The following is an 18993-nucleotide window of genomic DNA, read 5'->3' as shown; positions in this document are numbered from 1 at the left end:
CGAAGTGCTGACCTTTTAGTTAGCAGCCATAGCTCTTAACCACTGCCCCACCAGGGTTTCCATCTTAGGCATTAGTAAATTGAAATGGACTAGTATTGGCCATTTTGAATCAGATAATCTTATGGTCTACTATGCTGGGAATGACAAATTGAAGAAGAATGGGGTCACAATCATAACCAAAAAGAAGAATTCAAGATCTATCCTGAAGTACAACCCTGTCAGTAATAGGATAATATCCATATATCTACAAGGAAGACCAGTATATATGACTGTTATTCAAATTTACCCGCCAACCACTAATGCCAAAGATGAAAAAATCGATCGAGGATTTTTACCAACTTCTGCCGTCTGAAACTGATCAAACATGCAATCAGGATGCATTGATAATTACTGGTGATTGGAATGAGAAAGCTAGAAACAAAGAAGAAGGATCGGTAGTTGGAAAATATGACATTGGTGATAGAAACGACGCTGGAGATCACATGATAGAATTTTGCAAGACCAATGATTTCATTGCAGATACCTTTTTTCAACAACATAAACAGTGACTATACACATGGACCTCACTAGATGGAATACACAGGAACCAAATCAACTATATTGTGGAAAGAGATGATGGAGAGGCTCAATATCATCAGTCAGAACAAGGTCACGGGCCGACTGCAGAACAGACCATCAATTGCTCATATGCTAGTTAAGCTGAAGATGAAGAAAATTTTAAAAAGTCCACAAGAGCCAAAGTATGACCTTGAGTATATCCCACCTGAATTTAGAGACCATCTCAAGAATAGATTTGATGCACTGAACACAAATGACCGAAGACCAGATGAGTTGTGGGATATTATCAAGAACATTATATATGAAGAAAGCAAAAGGTCATTAAAAAGACAGGAAATAAAGAAAAGGCCAAAATGGATGTCAGAGAGACTCTGAAACTTGCTTTTGAACATAGAATAGCTAAAGCACACAGAAGAAATGATGAAGTAAAAACATTGAACGGAAGATTTCAAAGCGCAGCTCAGGAAGACAAAGTATTATAATGAAATGGGCAAAGACCTGGAGTTAGGAAACCAAAAGGGAAGGACACACTTGGCATTTCTCGAACTGAAAGAACTAAATAGAAAAAATTCAAGCCTCAAGTTGCAATATTGAAGAATTCTATGGGCAAAAAATTGAGTAACACAGGTAGCATCAAAAGAAGATGAAAAGAATATGCAGAGTCACTGTACCAAAAATAATTGGTCGATGTTGAACCACTTCAGGAGGTAGCATATGATCAAGAACCAGCGATACTGAAGGAAGAAGTCCAAGCTGCACTGTAGGCATTGGAGAAAACGAGGCTTCAGGAATTGACAGAATACCAATTGAGATGTTTCAACAAAGGGATGCAATGCTGAAAGTGCTCACTCATCTATGCCAAGAAATTTGGAAGACAGCTACCTGGTCAACCGACTGGAAGAGATCCATATTTGTGCCCATTCCGAAGAAAGGTGATCCAACAGAATGTGGAAATTATTGAACGACATCGTCAATATGACACACAAGTAAAATTTTGCTCAAGATCATTCAAAAGCGGCTGCAGCAGTTTATCAACAGGGAACTTCCAGAAATTTAGGCCGGATTCAGAAGACGCTGTGGAACCAGGGATATCATTGCTGACGTCAGATGGATCCTGGTTGAAAGCAGACAATACCAGAAAGATGTTTACCTATGTTTTATTGACTATGCTGAAGCATTCGACTGTGTGGATCATAACAAATTATGAATCACGTTGAGAAGAATGGGACTTCCAGAACACTTAATTGTGCACATGCAGAACCTGAACATAGACCAAGAGGCAATTGTTCCAACAGAACAAGGGGATACTGCATGGCTTAAAATCAGGAAAGGTGTGCGTCAGGGTTGTATCCTTTCACCATACTTATTCAACCTGTATGCTGAGCAAATGATCCAAGAAGCTGGACTATATGAAGAAGAACATGGCATCAGGATTGGAGGAAGACTTATCAACAACCTGCATGACGCAGATGATACAACGTAGCTTGCTGAAAGTGAAGAGGACTTGAAGCACTTATTGATGAAGATCAAAGACCACAGCCTTCAGCATGGATTACACCTCAACATAGAGAAGACAAAAATCCTCACAACTGGACCAATAAGCAACATCACGATAAACAGAGGAAATACTGAAGTTGTCAAGGATTTCATTTTATTTGGATCCACAATCAACACCCACGGAAGCAGCAGTCAGGAAGTCAAGCAACGCACTGCTTTGGGCAAATCTGCTGCAAAAGACCTCTTTAAAGTGTCAAAATGCAAAGATGTCACTTTAAGGACTGAGGTGCCCCTGACCCAAGCCATGGTGTTTTCAATGGCCTCATGAGCATTCGAAACCTGGGCAATTAATAAGGAAACCTGGAGAAGAATCGATGCATTTGAATTATGACGTTGGTGAGGAATATTAAATATACTGTGGACTGCCAGAAGAAGGAACAAATCTGTCCTGGAAGAAGAAGTACAGCCAGAATGCTCCTTGGAAATGAGGATGGCGAGACTTCATCTCACATAATTTAGACATGTTACCAGGCGGGACCAGACCCTGGAGAAGGACATCATGTTTGGTAAGGTAGAGGGTCAGCAAAAAAGAGGAAGACCCTTGACAAGGTGGATTGACACAGTGGCTGCAGCAATGGACTCAAACATAGCAGCGACTCATTGGGTCACTATGAGTCGGAACTGACCCAACTGCACCTAACAACAACGACGTTTCCGACAGAAGTCTCACACCCCGAGAGTATAAAGAATGTCTATAAGCTCGTATGAAGATATAAGCAATCCTGTTGAATATGGTCCAAAGACTTGTTCAGGTGCTTCAAGAACGAAGACGTCCAAATGGCGGAGAAGCGGGCACTCTACTTCAGGACAGGGTCTTATCCCTCAGGGAAGGGAGGAAATGCCCAGAGCCACCACAGGGTGGCAGCATTGGACCCCACACGCTTCCCCGTGGCGCCCACAGCCCAAGCCCTGTGGGGTGGGCTCTGGGGGCCCGTCCCGCCCTTGCTCGCTGTGGTCCTCACGTGGAGCCTGCTGAGTTGCTAAGGACCCCTTTCCACTCAGTCTGCTCCCAGCTCCTTTACGCGTGGAGGCTTAGGGCCCCCAGAGGCTGTGTTGGTCAGAAGGGACCCAGAGAGCCCCGGATGCTGTGCTCACTTACCCCAAGATCTGCGGGGACGGTAGTTTGTTCTCCGACGATTATCGATTACTGGATGTGTCTGATGCTGGCTCCTGAAACGTGGCCGGCTCACGCGCCCTCCTCGCTGGTCTCAGGGACATCGTGGCTCTGGCGTCCTCCGTTACCTCCCTCGGAGGCAGAGACCAAAACCAGCAAGCCAGCCGCTGTGGTGTCAACTCTGACTCACGGCGACCCCATGTTTGTCAGAGCAGAGCTGCGCCCCACAGGGCTTTCAGTGGCCGATTGTTTGGAAGTAGATCACCAGGCCTTTCTTCCAAAGCTACTCTGGGTGGACTCAAACCTCCAACCTTTTGGTTGGCAACCCAGTGTGTTAACTGTTTGCACCACCCAGCGACTCCGAGGCAGAAACTACAGGACACTTACTAATGGGATGGTGCTCCCATCAAAACGCCACTTCTGCTGGGACCTCTTCAGGCCCAGGGACTTCAGGTGTCCTTGGGGAGGGACCGTGGGAACACTGCTTCCCTCCCACGGGAAGGTAGCTGCTGCTTCTCTTCCAAAGGAGCTCAAGAAGCAAGCCCTGGCCGAGGCCGTGTTAGCATCCAGGTCAGCTGGAGCTCGCGGGACCCCTCGGGCAGCTGTGTCTCAGCTGGCACATGGATGCTTTCCGTGACCCGCCTTACCCAGCTGTAACGGTTGGCGGCCAGTCCACAACCAGGAAGGACTGGTGGAGAGAGCTGGTGGGGACCAGCGCCCCCTCCACCATGTCCTGGTGATGGCCGAGCGCTTGTCCTGTCCTGGGGTCGGACTCTGCAGGGCAGGGCTGCAGAGGGGGCCTTGGCAGTCCTGCGGGCCCCACTCAGCATGTCCGGTTAGAACCAGGGAGAGTGGACCAGCCTGGCCCGGCCTCTGCTCAGGCGCCCAGGGAGGGCCCTGCACCCCCGGCAGCTCTTCCGTCTGTCCGCAGCCCAGCTCCACGGTGCCAGGGGACCTCCCCCACTGCAGGGTCAGGGTCATCTCACTGCTCCTGTCATACTGTCCCCGACCCCCAGGAGATGTAGTGGAGTATCCCCTCTCTGACCTTGGCATCCCCCTTCCGGGGGTGTAGTGCAGCCCGTGGCCTTGGAGCCAGCCATGACCCCCGTCCTTTGCTTCAGCGCTTTGTCCAGCACCGTGGACTTAGCCCCGTGTGACTGGGTTTCTCCACGTGTGGCCTGGGTCCAGTGGGGCCCTGTGGGTGGCTGGTGGCACTGGATGGGTTCCCCTATCCCGGGCAGAGACAGTGCATCCCGAGCAGCACTAAAGCTGCTGAAACAGCCGCACCGATCAGCCTTTTCTGTATCCCCTTAAATCCATTAAGGCCCGGTAAGTCACTCACTGGGGTACGATCTGCGCGGCCACCAACAGGGGCCTTGGGTTGCACTGACAACCAGCTTTGAGGGACAGCATGTGGCTGAAGAGACACAGGGCAGGCTGGCGTGGGCAGTGCTGGGTTTCTCTGGGGAGACCCTGCACTGGCTGAGGGTGGCTGTGAGCGCAGGCTGGCACCTGGGGGCCTTGCTCCGGGGCCTGTCATGGCCCCAGGCACCCAGCTCCTTGAGTCTGTGCACCATCTCGGTTATTTTAACTCAGTGCCTGGGAAGTGGACTCAGGGTGTGTTGCCGGGTGTCCCCGGGTGGGCGAGCAAAAGTTCTAGGTCTGCCGTCGCCCCGTTCCCAGCGGGCCGTCTGCTGGCACATTGCTGAGTGCCCCCAGGGCCCGGCGCCCCCCACCTCCCGCCGCTTTCTGACTTTGCCTTGTAGTGGCGATGCCTTCATCCCCAACTCCAGGAATTACCTACCGCAGTGCCAGGCTCTGCTTAGCAAGATCACGGCCGTCAACCCACAGACGGAGATCGACGGCATCCGAAACATTTGGATCATTAAGCCTGCTGCTAAATCACGGGGCAGAGGTAAGTCCTTGGGCGTGGGTTTTCTCTTGGCTTCAGCCCGGCGATGCATTTGGGTCAGAAGGTCTGTCATTTATCCATTCATTCATTCATCAAAGGCTTCTGAACGCCCTGTGTGCTTTGCACTGCCCTGTAGACTAGGAGAGTCTCCGCACTCGTGGCTCTGGGGGAGCAGACTGCCTGCTGGTTGGAACGAAGTGCTGAATGACAAGTTCTGGGCAGGGTCCAGGCCCCAGGGGAGGCACCTGAACACTTTGGGCCATCAGGATTATGTCCTGGAGGAAGAAAGTGTCTAAACTGAGACTGGTCTTCACAGCTGATGCTCCCAACAGTGCTGGATTCAACTTCCCTAATATTTAATTAGGATTTCCCACCGTCGGTGTTATTGTCATTCGTTGCCATCAAGTCAGCCCCCAACTCATGGTGACCCCACGCACAGCAGAGCAAAACACTACCCAGTCCTGCGCCATCCCCATGATGAGTTGCAGATGGGACCATTGTGATACGTGAGGTTTCACTGGCTGATCTTCAGAAGTAGATCACCAAGTCTCTCTTCCTAGTCCATCTTAGTCTGGAAGCTCTGCTGAAACCTGTTCAGTAATACAGCAACATGCAGGCCTCCGCTGACAGACGGGTCGTGGCTGTGCATGAGGAGCACTGGCCGGGAATTGAACCCTGGTCTCCGCATGGGAGGCGAGAGTCTTGCCACTGAACCCCCACGGCCCCTTCCCATCTATATCCACAGGGTAAACTGGTCTGTAGTTTTATTCTTTTTATTACCTCCCTCAATCTTGGCAACAGGTTTGTGCTAGCCTCTGAAATGGACGCCCGTCCCTCGGCAGTTCTGCATCGCTCACCTGCGGCCAGCAGACTGTTGGAGGCAGAGCCTCGGCACCTTTAAAATTTCGTCTGTAGTGACTGGTCTGTTCAGTTTTTCTGCCGCATCTTCTTGAATCTCATCTACAATTTTATTCTCTTTTTTATTCCTAACGGTGACTATTGTGTTTAATTTCTTTTACGTTTTTGTTACGTGCCATCAAGACAGTTCTGACTCATGGCGACCCCATGTACAACAGAACGAAACGCTGCCTGGTCCTGTGCCATCCTCACAATCATTGTTATGCTTGAGCCCATTGTTGCAGCCACTGTGTCAACGCATCTTGTTGAAGGTCTTCCTCTTTTTCACTGATCCTCCACTTTACCAAGCATGGTGTCCTTCTCCAGGGATTGGTCCCTCCTGATAACATGTACAAAGTATGTGAGACGAAGTCTTGCCATCCTCCCTTCTAAGGAGCATTCTGGCTGTACTTCTTCCAAGACAGATTTGTTTGTTCTTTGGGCAGTCCATGTTATATTCATTATTCTTCACCAACACCATAGTTCAAAAGCATCAATTCTTTGGTCCTCCTTACTCATTGTCCACCTTTCACATGCATATGAAGTGATTGAAAACACCATGGCTTGGGTCAGGTGCACCTTTGTCCTCAAAGTGACATCTTTGCTTTTTAACACTTTACAGAGAGATTTTACAGCAGATTTGCCCAATGCAATGCTTCGGTTGATTTCTTGACTGCTGCTTCCATGGGAGTTGATTATGGATCCAAGTAAAATGAAATCCTTGACAATTTTCTTTTATAGAAACAGAATTTCAAGGTAGTTTCCTAATTATATTCATTTTTCCAAAGAACCAGCTTTTAGTTGCATTTTTCAATTGTCCTGTGAGGTTATCCACCACCCCCCACCCCAGCTCTGACTTAAATGCTAAAACTAAATCTTTCTTTTGTAATAGTAAAACTTGAAGGCCAAAATATAACCAATATCACTGAATAATTTGTGTAGAAATTGTTAAATGGGAACCTTGTTGTGTAAACTTTCACCTAAACACAATAAAATAATATTTTTTTTTAAAAAAGCTTTAAGGCCATGAAATTTCCTCTGAATACAGCTTTAGCTGCACCTTATTCCTTAGGTTACGTAAACCAAAACCAAACCCGTTGCCACTAAGTTGATTCCGACTCATATTGACCCTAGAGGACAGAGTAGAATTGTCCCATAGGGTTTCCAAGGAGTGGCTGATGGATTTGAACTGCCAACTTTTTGGTTAGTAGCTGAGCTCTTAACCACTTTGCCACTAGGGCTCCTAGATTATATATATATGCATGTTCTTATTTTCCTTTGTATCTAAACAGACCTTATATTTAGTTTGGCTATTCTATTTGCCTCTTGAGTTACTTCGAAATTTTGTTCTTTTAATTCAAAAGTGGTTAGTTTTTATGGGATTTTTTAATCTTTATTAGTTTGTAGTTTATTACATTTGGTAATAAACATACTCCGTCCGCAAACATTCTTGGCTCCCCCAGCCCAGGGTCCCCAGCTGTCCTGTGAGCTCCCACCTGCCTGGCCGCATGTTAGCCCCCCACCCCGGGTCTGTCCTGAGCTGCCTCCCCAGCCCCCTGCACGGCTCCCTCCCAGACTCAGACTGTCTGCTGGTAGCACCCTCATCCGGCCCATCAGGCTGAACTTCTTCCACCGGGATGCTCCGCGGACGCCTCACACCCAACTGTTCACGTCCAAACTTACCTTCTCCTTGCCTGGACCTGCGTTTCCATCGCGTCCCACCTCAGGAAAGAGCAGCTCCATTTGCCTTCACCGCACTGCGGCCTCTCACCTCGCATGGAGATGTCGGAGCCTCTGCTGTGCTGGCTGCGTGGACCATGCCCACCGCAACCCCACGCGGTCCACCCATGCCTCTCCCCCATTGCCATCTCCAGCCCCACCCACTTCTGCCTCCACCCATCCAGCCAGAGGCCTGGGAATTCCTTAGCATGTGTAAAATAACTCTGTAATTTGGAAGAGTTTAAGACTCGCTAGAAAACGAAAAAAAAAAAAAAAAAACCTTACAGAGTATTTACCCAATTGAGTTGAAAACGTTATGTCCACACAAAAACTGCACACAAGTGTTTATAGCAGTTTTTTTCATAATTTCCCAAAACTGAAAGGAACCAAGATGTCCTTCAATGGGTGAATGGATAAACACACTGTGGTACAGCCACACAACAAAGTATTCTTCAACGATAAAAAGAAATGAGCTGTCAAGCCCCAAAAAGACATGGAGGAGCTTCCCGTGCACATCGCTGGGTGAAAGAAGCTGGTCTGACAAGACAACACGCTGTGTGACTCCAACTGCATGACATCGCGGCAAAGGCAAAACCACGGAGACGGTGAGGAGATCCGTGGTTGCCGGGCTTCAGGCGGAGGGGAGAGGAAGGACCAGGTGGAGCCCAGGCATTCTGCGGGCCGTGGAACTATTCTGCACGATGCTGTCGTGGTGAACACATGACATCATGCATTTGTCAAAACCCACAGGACCACACAACACGAAGAGCCAGCCCTCATGTAAAGTATGGACTTCGGTTACTAATGATGTATCCGTGTTGGTCCGTCAGTTACAGGACATGGGCCACGTGCATGTAAGAGGGTGACAGTAGGAGAAAATGCAAAGGGGAGAGGGGAGCAGGGATCTGGAACTCCCTGTACTGTTTGCTTCATTTTTCTGTAAATCTGAAACTAAACAATAGTCTAATAACTGTACTTTAAAAAGACCAGCCTCTACCTGACAAGCCTTTACCTGACCAGCCCCACCTGACCAGCCTCACCTGACCAACCTCACCTGACCCACCTCACCTGACCAGCCTCTACCTGTCCAGCCTCACCTGACCAGTCTCTACCTGATCAGCCCCACCTGACCAGCGGCACCTGGCCAGCCTCACCTGACCCGTCTCTACCTGACCAGCCTCACCTGACCATTCTCTGCCTGACCAGCCTCACCTGACCAGTCTCTCCTGGACCAGTCTCTACCTGGCTGGTCTTTCTGGCCGCACATGCAAACTGCTCACTTCCTTTGAAACAAGTCAGAAACAGACCAAGGAGTGGATTCCTTTCATTTGTCCCTCCCCTCCCCTGACCTCAACCCTCTCCTCCCAGGGGTCCTGGGCATCCATCAGGTGGAAACCCAGGAGTTGTGCCAGATGGGGGTGCCACCTGCCCCCTACTCCACTTCCTTGCCCTCCCTTCTGCCCGCCAGGCCCTCCCCTGCCTCAGTTTACTGTTCTCTCCATTATTCCTGGCAGCACCCAGTGACACTTAGACTCTCTTCTCAGGAAGCGTGAGAGTGCGCCTCCCCGTAGGCGCCCAGCCAGCCCAGTGCCTGGCGCTCTCTGCCGGCCTCTGGCTGGGCCCGCCACGTGGGTGTGGGAACCTCAGTGGTTTGTTGCTTTGTCCCAGGCTCCCATTTCAGGATGACCCGGTTGCAACCGACTACAACTTAGTACAGTAACGTCTTATACTGTGAAGCTTCTTTAATTTCAAATCATTGCTGCAGAGGAGAGTTTTGACTTCATGACGGGAGAAGAATGCAGCCCGAAGACGGTGTCCCACCTTCACAACAGGACCTGCCGGTCTGACTCTGGAGGAGGGACTGGGCGTGCTTACGCTGACGTTTGGGATGCGTAGGTCCTGGAGAAGCACCTCATGTGCACGCGAAAGCTGGACCATGAGAAAGGAAGATCGAAGGAGAATTGAGCGCATTAGAACTGTGGTCTTGGCAAAGAATATTGAATATACCGAGGGCTGCCAGAAGAACAAACAAATCTGTTTTAGAAGAAATACAACCAGAATGCTCCTTACAAGCCAGGATGGTGAGATTTCAGCTCGCTTACTTTGGACATATCAGGAAGGACTAATCACTAGAAAAAGACATCACGGTGGTAGAGGGTCAGCAAAATGAAGGAAACCCTCAACGAGATGGATTGACACAGCAGATACAACAATGGGCTCAAGCACAGCAATGGTCGTGACAATGACATAGAACCGAAAAAACCAAATCCACTGCTGTTGAGTCAATTCCGACTCATAACAACCCTATAGGACAGAGTAGTACTTCCCATAAGGTTTCCAAGGCTGTAAATCATTAAGGAAACAGACTGCCACATCCTGCTCCCAAGGAGCAGCTGGCGGGTTTGAACCACTGACCTTTTGGTTAGCAGCTGAGCACTTTAACCACTGTGCCACCAGGGCTCCTTGAAGATGGCTTAGGAGCAGGCAGTGTTTTGTTCTGTTATACATGAGGTCGCCATGAGTCTGAGCCAACTCAATGGTAAGGAAAACAAACCCAGGAAAGCACCTGAGATACCTGTGCAGGGAGAGCCCCCTCGTGTCCCATGCCTCTGGGCCCTGGTGGACGGAGCTCCCCTCCACCCCTGCATCAGCCAGGAGAGGCCAGACTGTGTCGCGTCAAAAACAGCCCCAAAGCCTGGTAGCTTTCACCACCGTCATGCTTGTCATCCATTGTGGGTTGGCCTGGGAGGATGGCGGGGGGGTCTGCCCATCACTGTCCCCCCACACACCATCTGTGACCTTTCCACTGAAGCTTCAGGTTGTCACCGCAGGGGAGGAGAGGGCTGAGGGTCTGCTGCTGGCATGAAATGCTACAGTACAGAGATGCTTCTGCCACGTGTCACCCGCTACCACTCACCCCGTGGCATGTCTGAGTCTGATGGGGGTGGGAGGTTGTGCTCCTCCTACGCAAGTCGGGGGAGCAAATGTCCCCCGATCCTGCCCTTCCTCCCACTCATCAAAGCACCCTTTAGTCCCTGGCCTCACCAGAACCCAGGCCCCCTGGATCCCCCATCCCTGCCTGGTGGCCAGTCTGTGAGCCCTGTGAGAGCCCCTGTCCTGTTCACACCACATCGCAGAGCATGGCATCCAGCTGGTGCTCAGCCACTGCTCCCATCCCTGAGACTGTGTCTACTTTGGAGCTGGCCCCGGTGGGTGGCCTCCCCACCCCCAGCCCAGCCATCCTGCCTCCTGGTCCCTGACCCAGGAGGCGTGTGGTGCCAGGTACGATGTGGGCCACCCCAGGTGGCTGCGTGCTTGGCTGATGGTGCCATCTTGCAGACATCGTGTGCATGGACCGCGTGGAGGAGATCCTGGAGCTGGTGGCCGGAGACCAGGTCTCTGCCAAGGACAACAGGTGGGTAGCCCAGAAGTACATCGAGACGCCGCTGCTCATCTACGACACCAAGTTCGACATCCGGCAGTGGTTTCTCGTTACGGACTGGAACCCCCTGACCATCTGGTTCTACAAGGAAAGCTACCTGCGTTTCTCCACGCAGCGCTTTTCCCTGGACAACCTGGACAGGTAGGTGGGCCGGGCCGCTGCAAGAGGGGCACAGGGGGGAAACGCAGGCACCAAAGCTGGTGCTCCTCACCCCACGCTGCGCACTTCCCGCAGAACGTCTGTCAGAGGCGCCAAGAGCCCGCGATGGGCCAGCCACCTACTGCACAGCCCAGCAAAGGCTTGGGCCGCCTGGTGGGAGGTGCTGTGCCCCGGCCAGAGAGTGAGTGGCCCGCTGCTGGGCCTGGGTCTGCACGCTCTGTGGGCTGCCCTGTGCTCCCGGGGCCCGTGAGGCTCAGGACGCTCCGTGGAGGGAGAGGTGCCAGTTCCTCCAGGGCCTCAGGTGGGCACAGCCCCTCTGCCCTGTGCAGCCCCTCCAGCCTCTCAGTAGCTGGGCATGGCCCGTAGCCCCTGCAATGGACTGTGCAGCAATTGGGCCCTCCCTTGGGGAGCCCCGATGACCCGTGGGGTCCCTCAGGTGCGGAGCCACAGCAATTGTTGGCTGTCTGAGCTGCTGAGCAGTGGGGGCAGCCTCTGACGAGGTGGCCTGTAGGACCGAGGAAGTGGCTGAAGTGGCTCCCAGGGAGACTCAGTCAAGCCCTGGGAGCCCCACCCACCGCCACAGCCCCTAAGATGTGAGGGGGTGCCTGCCAGGGCCAGGACCAGAGGTGCTGAGATGGCGCTGGCAGCACTGGGGCTGAAGCCCTCCAGACAGAGAAACTGAGCCTCCAGGAGGTCGCTACTTGCCAGAGGCTCCTGGTCGGTGCACCAGCCTCATAGGCTTCTAGGAGTCCCGGGATGGTGCAAACGGTTGTTATGCTTGGCTGCTAACTGAAAGGCTGATGGTTCAAGTCCACCCAGAGGCACCTTGGAAGAAAGGCCTGGCTGTGTACTTCTGAGAAATCAGCCACTGAAAACGCTGTGGAGCACGGTTCTGCTCTGACGCACACAGGGTCATCATGAGTCAGGGTGGACTCAATAGCAACTGTTTTTTATTTTATTTTATTTTATTTTTCTGTGGGCTCCTACCCTGCTCTGTCCACCTCCCTGGTACAGTCCCTGGTGTCCCCCCAGCCAGACAAAGGGCTGTCCCAGGCTGCTTCCTGGGCAGAGGAGCTGATGGGGGCCTGCCTCCCTCAGCCTGAGCCCCTCCTGGGGCAGGTCCTCCCTGGAGACAGGTCCCTGATGCCCTGTCCCCCACAGTGCCATCCACCTGTGCAACAACTCCATCCAGAAGCATCTCAAGAACGCCAAGGACCGCAGCCCACTGCTGCCATGCCACAACATGTGGACCAGCACCAAGTTCCAGGAGTACCTGCAGCGCCGGGGCCGTGGCACCCTCTGGAGCAGCGTCATCTACCCGTCCATGAAGAGGGCCATCACCAACACCATGAAGGTGGCCCAGGACCACGTGGAGGCCCGCAAGAACAGCTTCGAGCTCTATGGCGCGGACTTCATCCTCAGCAAGGACTTTAGACCCTGGCTCATTGAGATCAACTCCAGCCCTACCATGCACCCCTCCACGCCCGTCACTGCCCAGCTCTGTGCCCAGGTGCAGGAAGACACCATCAAGGTGGTGGTGGACCGCAAGCTCGACCGAAACTGTGACATCGGCAACTTTGAGCTGCTCTGGAGACAGGTGAGTGGGAGACAGGTGAGAGGGAGACAGGTGAGTGGAAGACAGGTGAGTGGGCACCTGCCTCCGGCTCTGGACCCCTGAGGCTCTCTTCTGGGGCTCTGCCTTACAGCTCAGGTGGTATGGACTCCCCTGCCCCCGGTCACTGGGATAGGACAGAGCTGCTGGCTGCCAGCCAGCTGGGCCACAGAGGACATGGACTGTGTCATGTCCCGTGGGCCAGGTGAGCACATTGGAGGGCCTGGGCCGAGCACTGAGCGTGACACCGGCCTCTCTCACCGCGGGCTGCATGCCTCAGCTGAAATAAGCGAAGGAATGGCCTCGGGTGGTCCTGGGGGCCTGTTATCAGCCCCAGTCGCCTGTCATCAGCTGCAGTCACCTGTCATCAGCCCCAGTCACCTGCGTGCCTGGCCTTCTCTGCTCATCCCCGCTGCCTGACTCCATAGCCAAGGGGATGGGGGTGGCCTGGACGCGCCTCAGCCTCCAGCCCTTCTGGACTGTCTATTCCAGACCCACAGGTCCTGTCCATGTGTGAACACCACGTCCCCCTTCAGGGTCAGCCCAGAGCCCCTCCTCTCCCCGGAGCCCTGCTTGGGGCTCAGTGGCTGCCATACGCAGCCTTTGAACCCTGGCCATCCTGGTGCTGCTGTGCAGCGCCTGCCCCTCGTGGCCTGGCTATGCTGCTGGACCGCAAGTCCCTGGGGCGGGCCCTGCTCCTAGAGGACACTTTAGGTCTCCCTGACAGAGGCCCCTGCAGGCGGCCAAGCCATCGTGAGTGTGGCCAGGTGCCTGTTTGTGACCTTTGTACTGGCCCCTCAGAGCTATAGGGAGGGACGTGTGGTCCCTGGGTGCGGGCCGCCCTTTTGGTGGCAGGAGATTTGCTTCCTGCCTGGAGGGCTTCCTTTTCCCATAGGCTGGGGGGGATCAGGAGTCCCTGGGTGGCACAAACAGTTAAGCTCTCAACTACTGACTGAAAGGTTGGCGGTTCTAGTCCACTCAGAGGCACCTCAGAAGAAAGGCCTGGTGATCTGCTTCCAAAAAATCAGCCGCGGAAAACCCTATGGAGCACAGTTCTACTCTGACACTCATGGGGTCGCCCTGAGTCAGGGTGGACGCCACAGCGACTAGTTTAGTTTGGGTTGAGCACCCCTGTCACAGCCAGCGCCCTTGACTGCCGCCCCCTCCCCAGCCAACGGTGGAGCTGCCGCCGTTCAGCGGGTCGGACCTCTGCGTGGAAGGCGTCAGCTTCAGGAAGGCCAGGAAGCAAAGCTCTCCCATCTGCAACTGTCACTTCGCCATGCCGCTCTCAGGTACCCAGCTGCTAAAAGGGAAGTGCCCTTCGGCCATTCCGGACCCGGCGCGAGGACTGCCCCGAGCCACGCCCCCGCAGGCCTTGAGACTGAGAGACGACAAGGTACTTTCATGCACCTTACCTGCGCCCCTACGGCGGCCGTCCGAGCGGAGCTGCGCGCCGCGGGCCGGCGGCCCCGCGCCGGGCGGGAGGATAGCGCTCCCGGCCTTCCACTTCCAGCGCGTAGACGGTCAGGCCTCGAGGGCCGCGGTGGCCAAAGCAGCGTCTGCGAGGCCCCTGGAGCCAAACGCATTAAAGGCGCACCCACTGGCGGCCACGCCCCGCGGCGGGAAGGCGGTGGAGGGCTCTTTATTTCAGCCGCCCAGAGCGCCAGGTAACAGCTGCGGGGGAGCGTGGGGGTGTCCGCGTCGTGTCCCCAGGGGGGCTGAGACCCACCTGTCCTGGGCTCTGGGCGCCGGCCGGGAGCGTCCCCGTCGGAACGCTGGCCAGAGCTGGGGCAGGGTTTGGAGGCGCGCACCCGTCTGGGCCGGCACAGGGCGTCGGTCCCGGTGTGAGCCGGCCGGCGTGGAACTGCCGCTGGGACTCAGGGACCTGGGCCCCCCGCAGCAGTCCCAGCGGCCCCCTAGCAGCCGTGGGCTCTTCCCTCTTGGGGTCTCAGGGTTCCCTCTGATGACCCAGCGGTCACCTCCGTCTTGCTGCCTCCTGGAGGCTAGTGCTATCAGAGTTTGAGTAGCCATCCCAGCAGCGCCCAAGGCCACGGGGGCCGGGGCAGTGACCGCTGGGCTGTGAGTTCTGGTTTTTGAAGCTTGATGGGGCGGCTGCCCCTCACCGCCCCCGGCTCGGCTGGTCTGCTCAGCTCAGACCCAGGTGGGGGCCCTGGGTACCGTCGCTGCTGCAGCGGAATGCCGAGGTCAGGGCGGTGTTTGTACTGGCAGGGGCTCAGAGAGCGTCCGTGGGAGACACGGGCAAACCCACTCCCCACCTTGTCTGCCCCAGGAGACCGGGTATGTGCACTTTTGTCCCTCCCAGGAACACTGTTCCCTTTCGCTGTCACCCTCCCAGACCCAAGGCCTCTGCCAGCTTTGTGTCTTCTTTGTAACATCCACGTATGCTGTCCGTCTGTCTGTCGGTTTTCTGTCCCCACTAGACTGTAAGGTCCTTGGGATAGGGGTTCCTACAGCTGTCTTCACCTTGCATCCCAGCATCTGGGGCCGTGCCTGCGTGGCGTAGCTGCACAGCCCGTGATTGTTGGGGGACGCATGAATAGGTTGTCCTGCCGGGGGGCTGGCCCCAGCCACAGGGGCTTGCAGAGCCCACAGTGCGCTTGGAGGCTGACACCAGCCTGGCTGCCCTTCACCCCACATCCTTCCGGTCAGCAAGGCCTATTGGCCCTACTGCTGGGCACCCACCATCCCGATTCAAGTGTTCCCAGTTGTACTTTTATAAAAAGGTGTCTCCTGGAACACCGGGGCCATCCTACAGGGGCCATCCTAGGGGAGCGCCGGGGTCGTGGGGGCACACCTGTGCAGCGGAGCGGGGGATAGCCCTTTTGCTTTTGTCTAGTCATGTTGTCTAAATGCACCTGTTTTCAGACGTTCGTTGGCCATCTGGTTTCCTCTCCTGGAAAGAACCTGCTCAGATCTTTTGTCCAATTGCCACAGCGTCATCTGTCCTTACTTACTGATTTACAGGAGCGCTGTCTGCCCTGGGCGCTTGTCCTTTTCCGTTAATTTTGTGTTGCAAATATTGTCTCCCACTTTATGCAATAAAGCTAATTGCTAATTTGGGGTGCTTTCACTTTTTAAGAAGCACATCATATTATGCATTATTTGGGGACTCAGGTTCTCACTGCTTCTCACATTGCTAAGATTCGCCTATGTCATTGTAGGTCACACTGTGGCGCATTCTTTTGTGTGAATGTATCACCACTGCTTTCCTTGGCTGTGCAGTTAGATTGTTTCCAGGTTTTGCTCTTGTGACCTGTGCCGCTATGAACGTTCTGATACGTGCCCCTCGTTACACATGCGCGAGAGTTTCTCCTGCATATATACCTAGGGATGGAATTGCTAGATCACAGGAGAAGTGGGTGTTCAATTTTAAGAGATAACAACTGTTTTCGAAAGTGCTTGGAATACTTTCTACTCCCACCAAGGATGTACAGGAGCTCGAAAGGGACCACAGAATCACCCACCCTTGGAGTGGTCACGCCTCCCAATCTTCGCCAGTCGAGTGGGTCGAAGGAAGCATCTTGTTGTGGTCTTGAGCCGCGCTTCACTGATTCCTGGGATTCAGTATCTCAGCGCGTGTGTGTTGGTTGTGCACACGTCCTCCTCTGTGAAATGTCTGCTCACCTTTGCCCATTTTCCTGTAGGGTGTCTGTACTCACAGCTTCTATCGTTAGTAGCTTCTCCCAGTTTGTAACTTGTGTTTCCAGTTTTGTTTTTTTTTACATTTTTTTATTGTACTTTAGATGAAGGTTTACAGAACAAATAGTTTCTCATTGAACAGTCAGTACACATATTGTTTTATGACATTGGTTAACAACCCCATGACATGTCAACACTCCCTTCCTGACCTTGGAGGACCTTTTTTTTTTTTTTTTGGTGAAAATGTACATAGCCAAAGTTACACAATTTCAAATATTTCTACATGTACACTTCAGTGACATCGGTTACATTCTTCCAGTTGTGCCGCTATTCTCACTATCCCTTTCCAAATTATTCCATCACCATTGTCTTCAACTCACTGCCCCCTAGACTTCCCATCAAAACCCCTGAGTTGCTATTGTCAATTTGATTTCACATAGATAATTCTTTCGTTTTATTTATTTATTTATTTAGATGAAGATTTACAGAATAGTTTCTCATTAAACAGTTAGTACACATATTGTCCTATGACAAAGGTTAACAACCCCAGGACATGTCAACACTGTCCCTTCTTAACCTTGGGTTCCCTATCACCAGTTTTCCTGTCCCCTCCTGCCTTCTAGTCCTTGTCCCTGGACTATTGTGCCCCATTAGTCCCGTTTTGTTTTATGGGGCTGTCCAATCCTCGGTTGAATGGTGAACTTTGGGAGTGACTTCACCACTGAGCTAAAATGGTGTCTGGGGACCATGCTCTCGGGGTTTCTCCAGTCTCTGTCAGGCCAGTAAATCTGGTCTCTTTTTTTGTGAGTTAGAATTATGCTCTACATCCTTCTCCAGCTCTGTCCAGAACCCTCTGTTGTGATCCTGGTCAGAGCCGTCAGTGGTGGTAGCCGGGCACCATCTAGCTGTCCTGGACTCAGTCTGGTGGAGGCCGTGGAAGCTGTGGTCCATTAGTCCTTTGGACTAATCTTTTCTTTGTATCCTGTTCTCTTCATTCTCCCTTGCTCCCAAAGGGGTGAGACCAGTGGAGTATCTTAGATGGCCGCTCACAGGCTTTTAAGACCCCAGATGCTATTCACCAAGGTAGAATGTAGAACACTGTCTTTATAAACTGTTATGCCAATCCAGTTTTTTAAAGGTGTCTTTTAGAGAACAGAACTTGTTCATTTTAATAGGACCGATGTTATCAATCTTTTTGTTTTAGTCAGTGTTACGTAGGATTGCTATGAGTCGGAATCGATTTGACGGCAACAGGTTTTGGTTTTTTGGTTTAATTTTGTTTTAAGAAATCTTTCCTTGCCACAATGTCTAAACGAGTATTTACTGTATTTATTACTAAGCGTTTCAAATTTTTGTTTTTGACGTATAAGTCCTCAATCCATCTGGAGTTGAATTTTTTATATATGGTGTGAAGTAAGGATCAAATTTTGTCTTTTTCTGTATGGATAACCATTTTTTCCAGTCATTTATTTAAAAAGCTTTTCCTTTTACCCACTGCACTGATATTCCACTGCTGTAGATATGCATGACTATTTCTGAAGTTTCTGTTCTATTCCACTGGTGGATCTGTAGATCCCTGCACCAGTGCCACACTGTCTTAATCACCCCGCATGGAAGCAGCAGTCTGCTGTAAAATCTCTCTTTAAAGTGTTAAAAAGCAAACATGTCACTTTGAGGACAAAGGTGCACCTGACCCAAGCCATGGTGTTTTCAATCACTTCATATGCATGTGAAAGGTGGACAATGAATAAGGAGGACCAAAGAAGAATTGATGGTGTTGGTGAAGAATAATGAACATAACATGGACTGCCCAAAGAGCAAACAAATCTGTCTTGGAAGAAGTACAGCCAGAGTGCTCCTTAGAAGGGAGGATGGCAAGACTTCTTCTCACATACTTTGTACATGTTATCAGGAGGGACCAATCCCTGGAGAAGGACACCATGCTTGGTAAAGCAGAGGGTGAGCAAAAAAGAGGAAGACCCTCAATGAGATGGATTGACACAGTGGCTGCAACAATGGGCTCAAGCGTAACAATGATTGTGAGGATGGCATAAGACCAGGCAGTGTTTCGTTCTGTTGTACATAGGGTCGCTATGAGTTGGAACCAATGGACGGCACCTAACAACAACCACAACAATGCCTAGGATATCAATCATCAAGTGTTCCATTTCATTTTTGACAACTTCCAATTTTCCTTGATTCATACTTCGTACATTCCATGTTCCGATTACTGATGGATGTTGGCAGCTCTTTTTTCTCATTTTGAGTAGTGCCATATCAGCAAATGAAGGTCCCAAAAGCTTTACTCCATCCATGTCATTAAGGTCGACTCCATTATGAGGAGGCAGTTCTTCCCCTGTTGT

The 18993-nt window shown here is 52.1% G+C and overlaps 1 protein-coding gene across 1 annotated transcript in view; it reads left to right on the top strand.

Moving 5' to 3' along the window:
* Positions 1–14993, top strand: part of TTLL8 (tubulin tyrosine ligase like 8) — a 44074-nt gene extending 29081 nt beyond the window's left edge. Inside the window, exons 9-12 of the mRNA XM_012556577.1 lie at positions 4996–5144; positions 11097–11340; positions 12520–12955; positions 14142–14993. Of these exons, the coding sequence (XP_012412031.1) occupies positions 4996–5144; positions 11097–11340; positions 12520–12955; positions 14142–14993 (1681 nt within the window). The remainder of the gene's footprint in view (positions 1–4995; positions 5145–11096; positions 11341–12519; positions 12956–14141) is intronic.
* Positions 14994–18993: the final 4000 nt, after the last annotated feature.

This window comes from Trichechus manatus, unplaced genomic scaffold (genome assembly GCF_000243295.1).
Source record: "Trichechus manatus latirostris isolate Lorelei unplaced genomic scaffold, TriManLat1.0 scaffold00069, whole genome shotgun sequence".
Lineage (NCBI taxonomy): Eukaryota > Metazoa > Chordata > Mammalia > Sirenia > Trichechidae > Trichechus > Trichechus manatus.
This window is presented reverse-complemented; position numbering and strand designations above follow the sequence as displayed.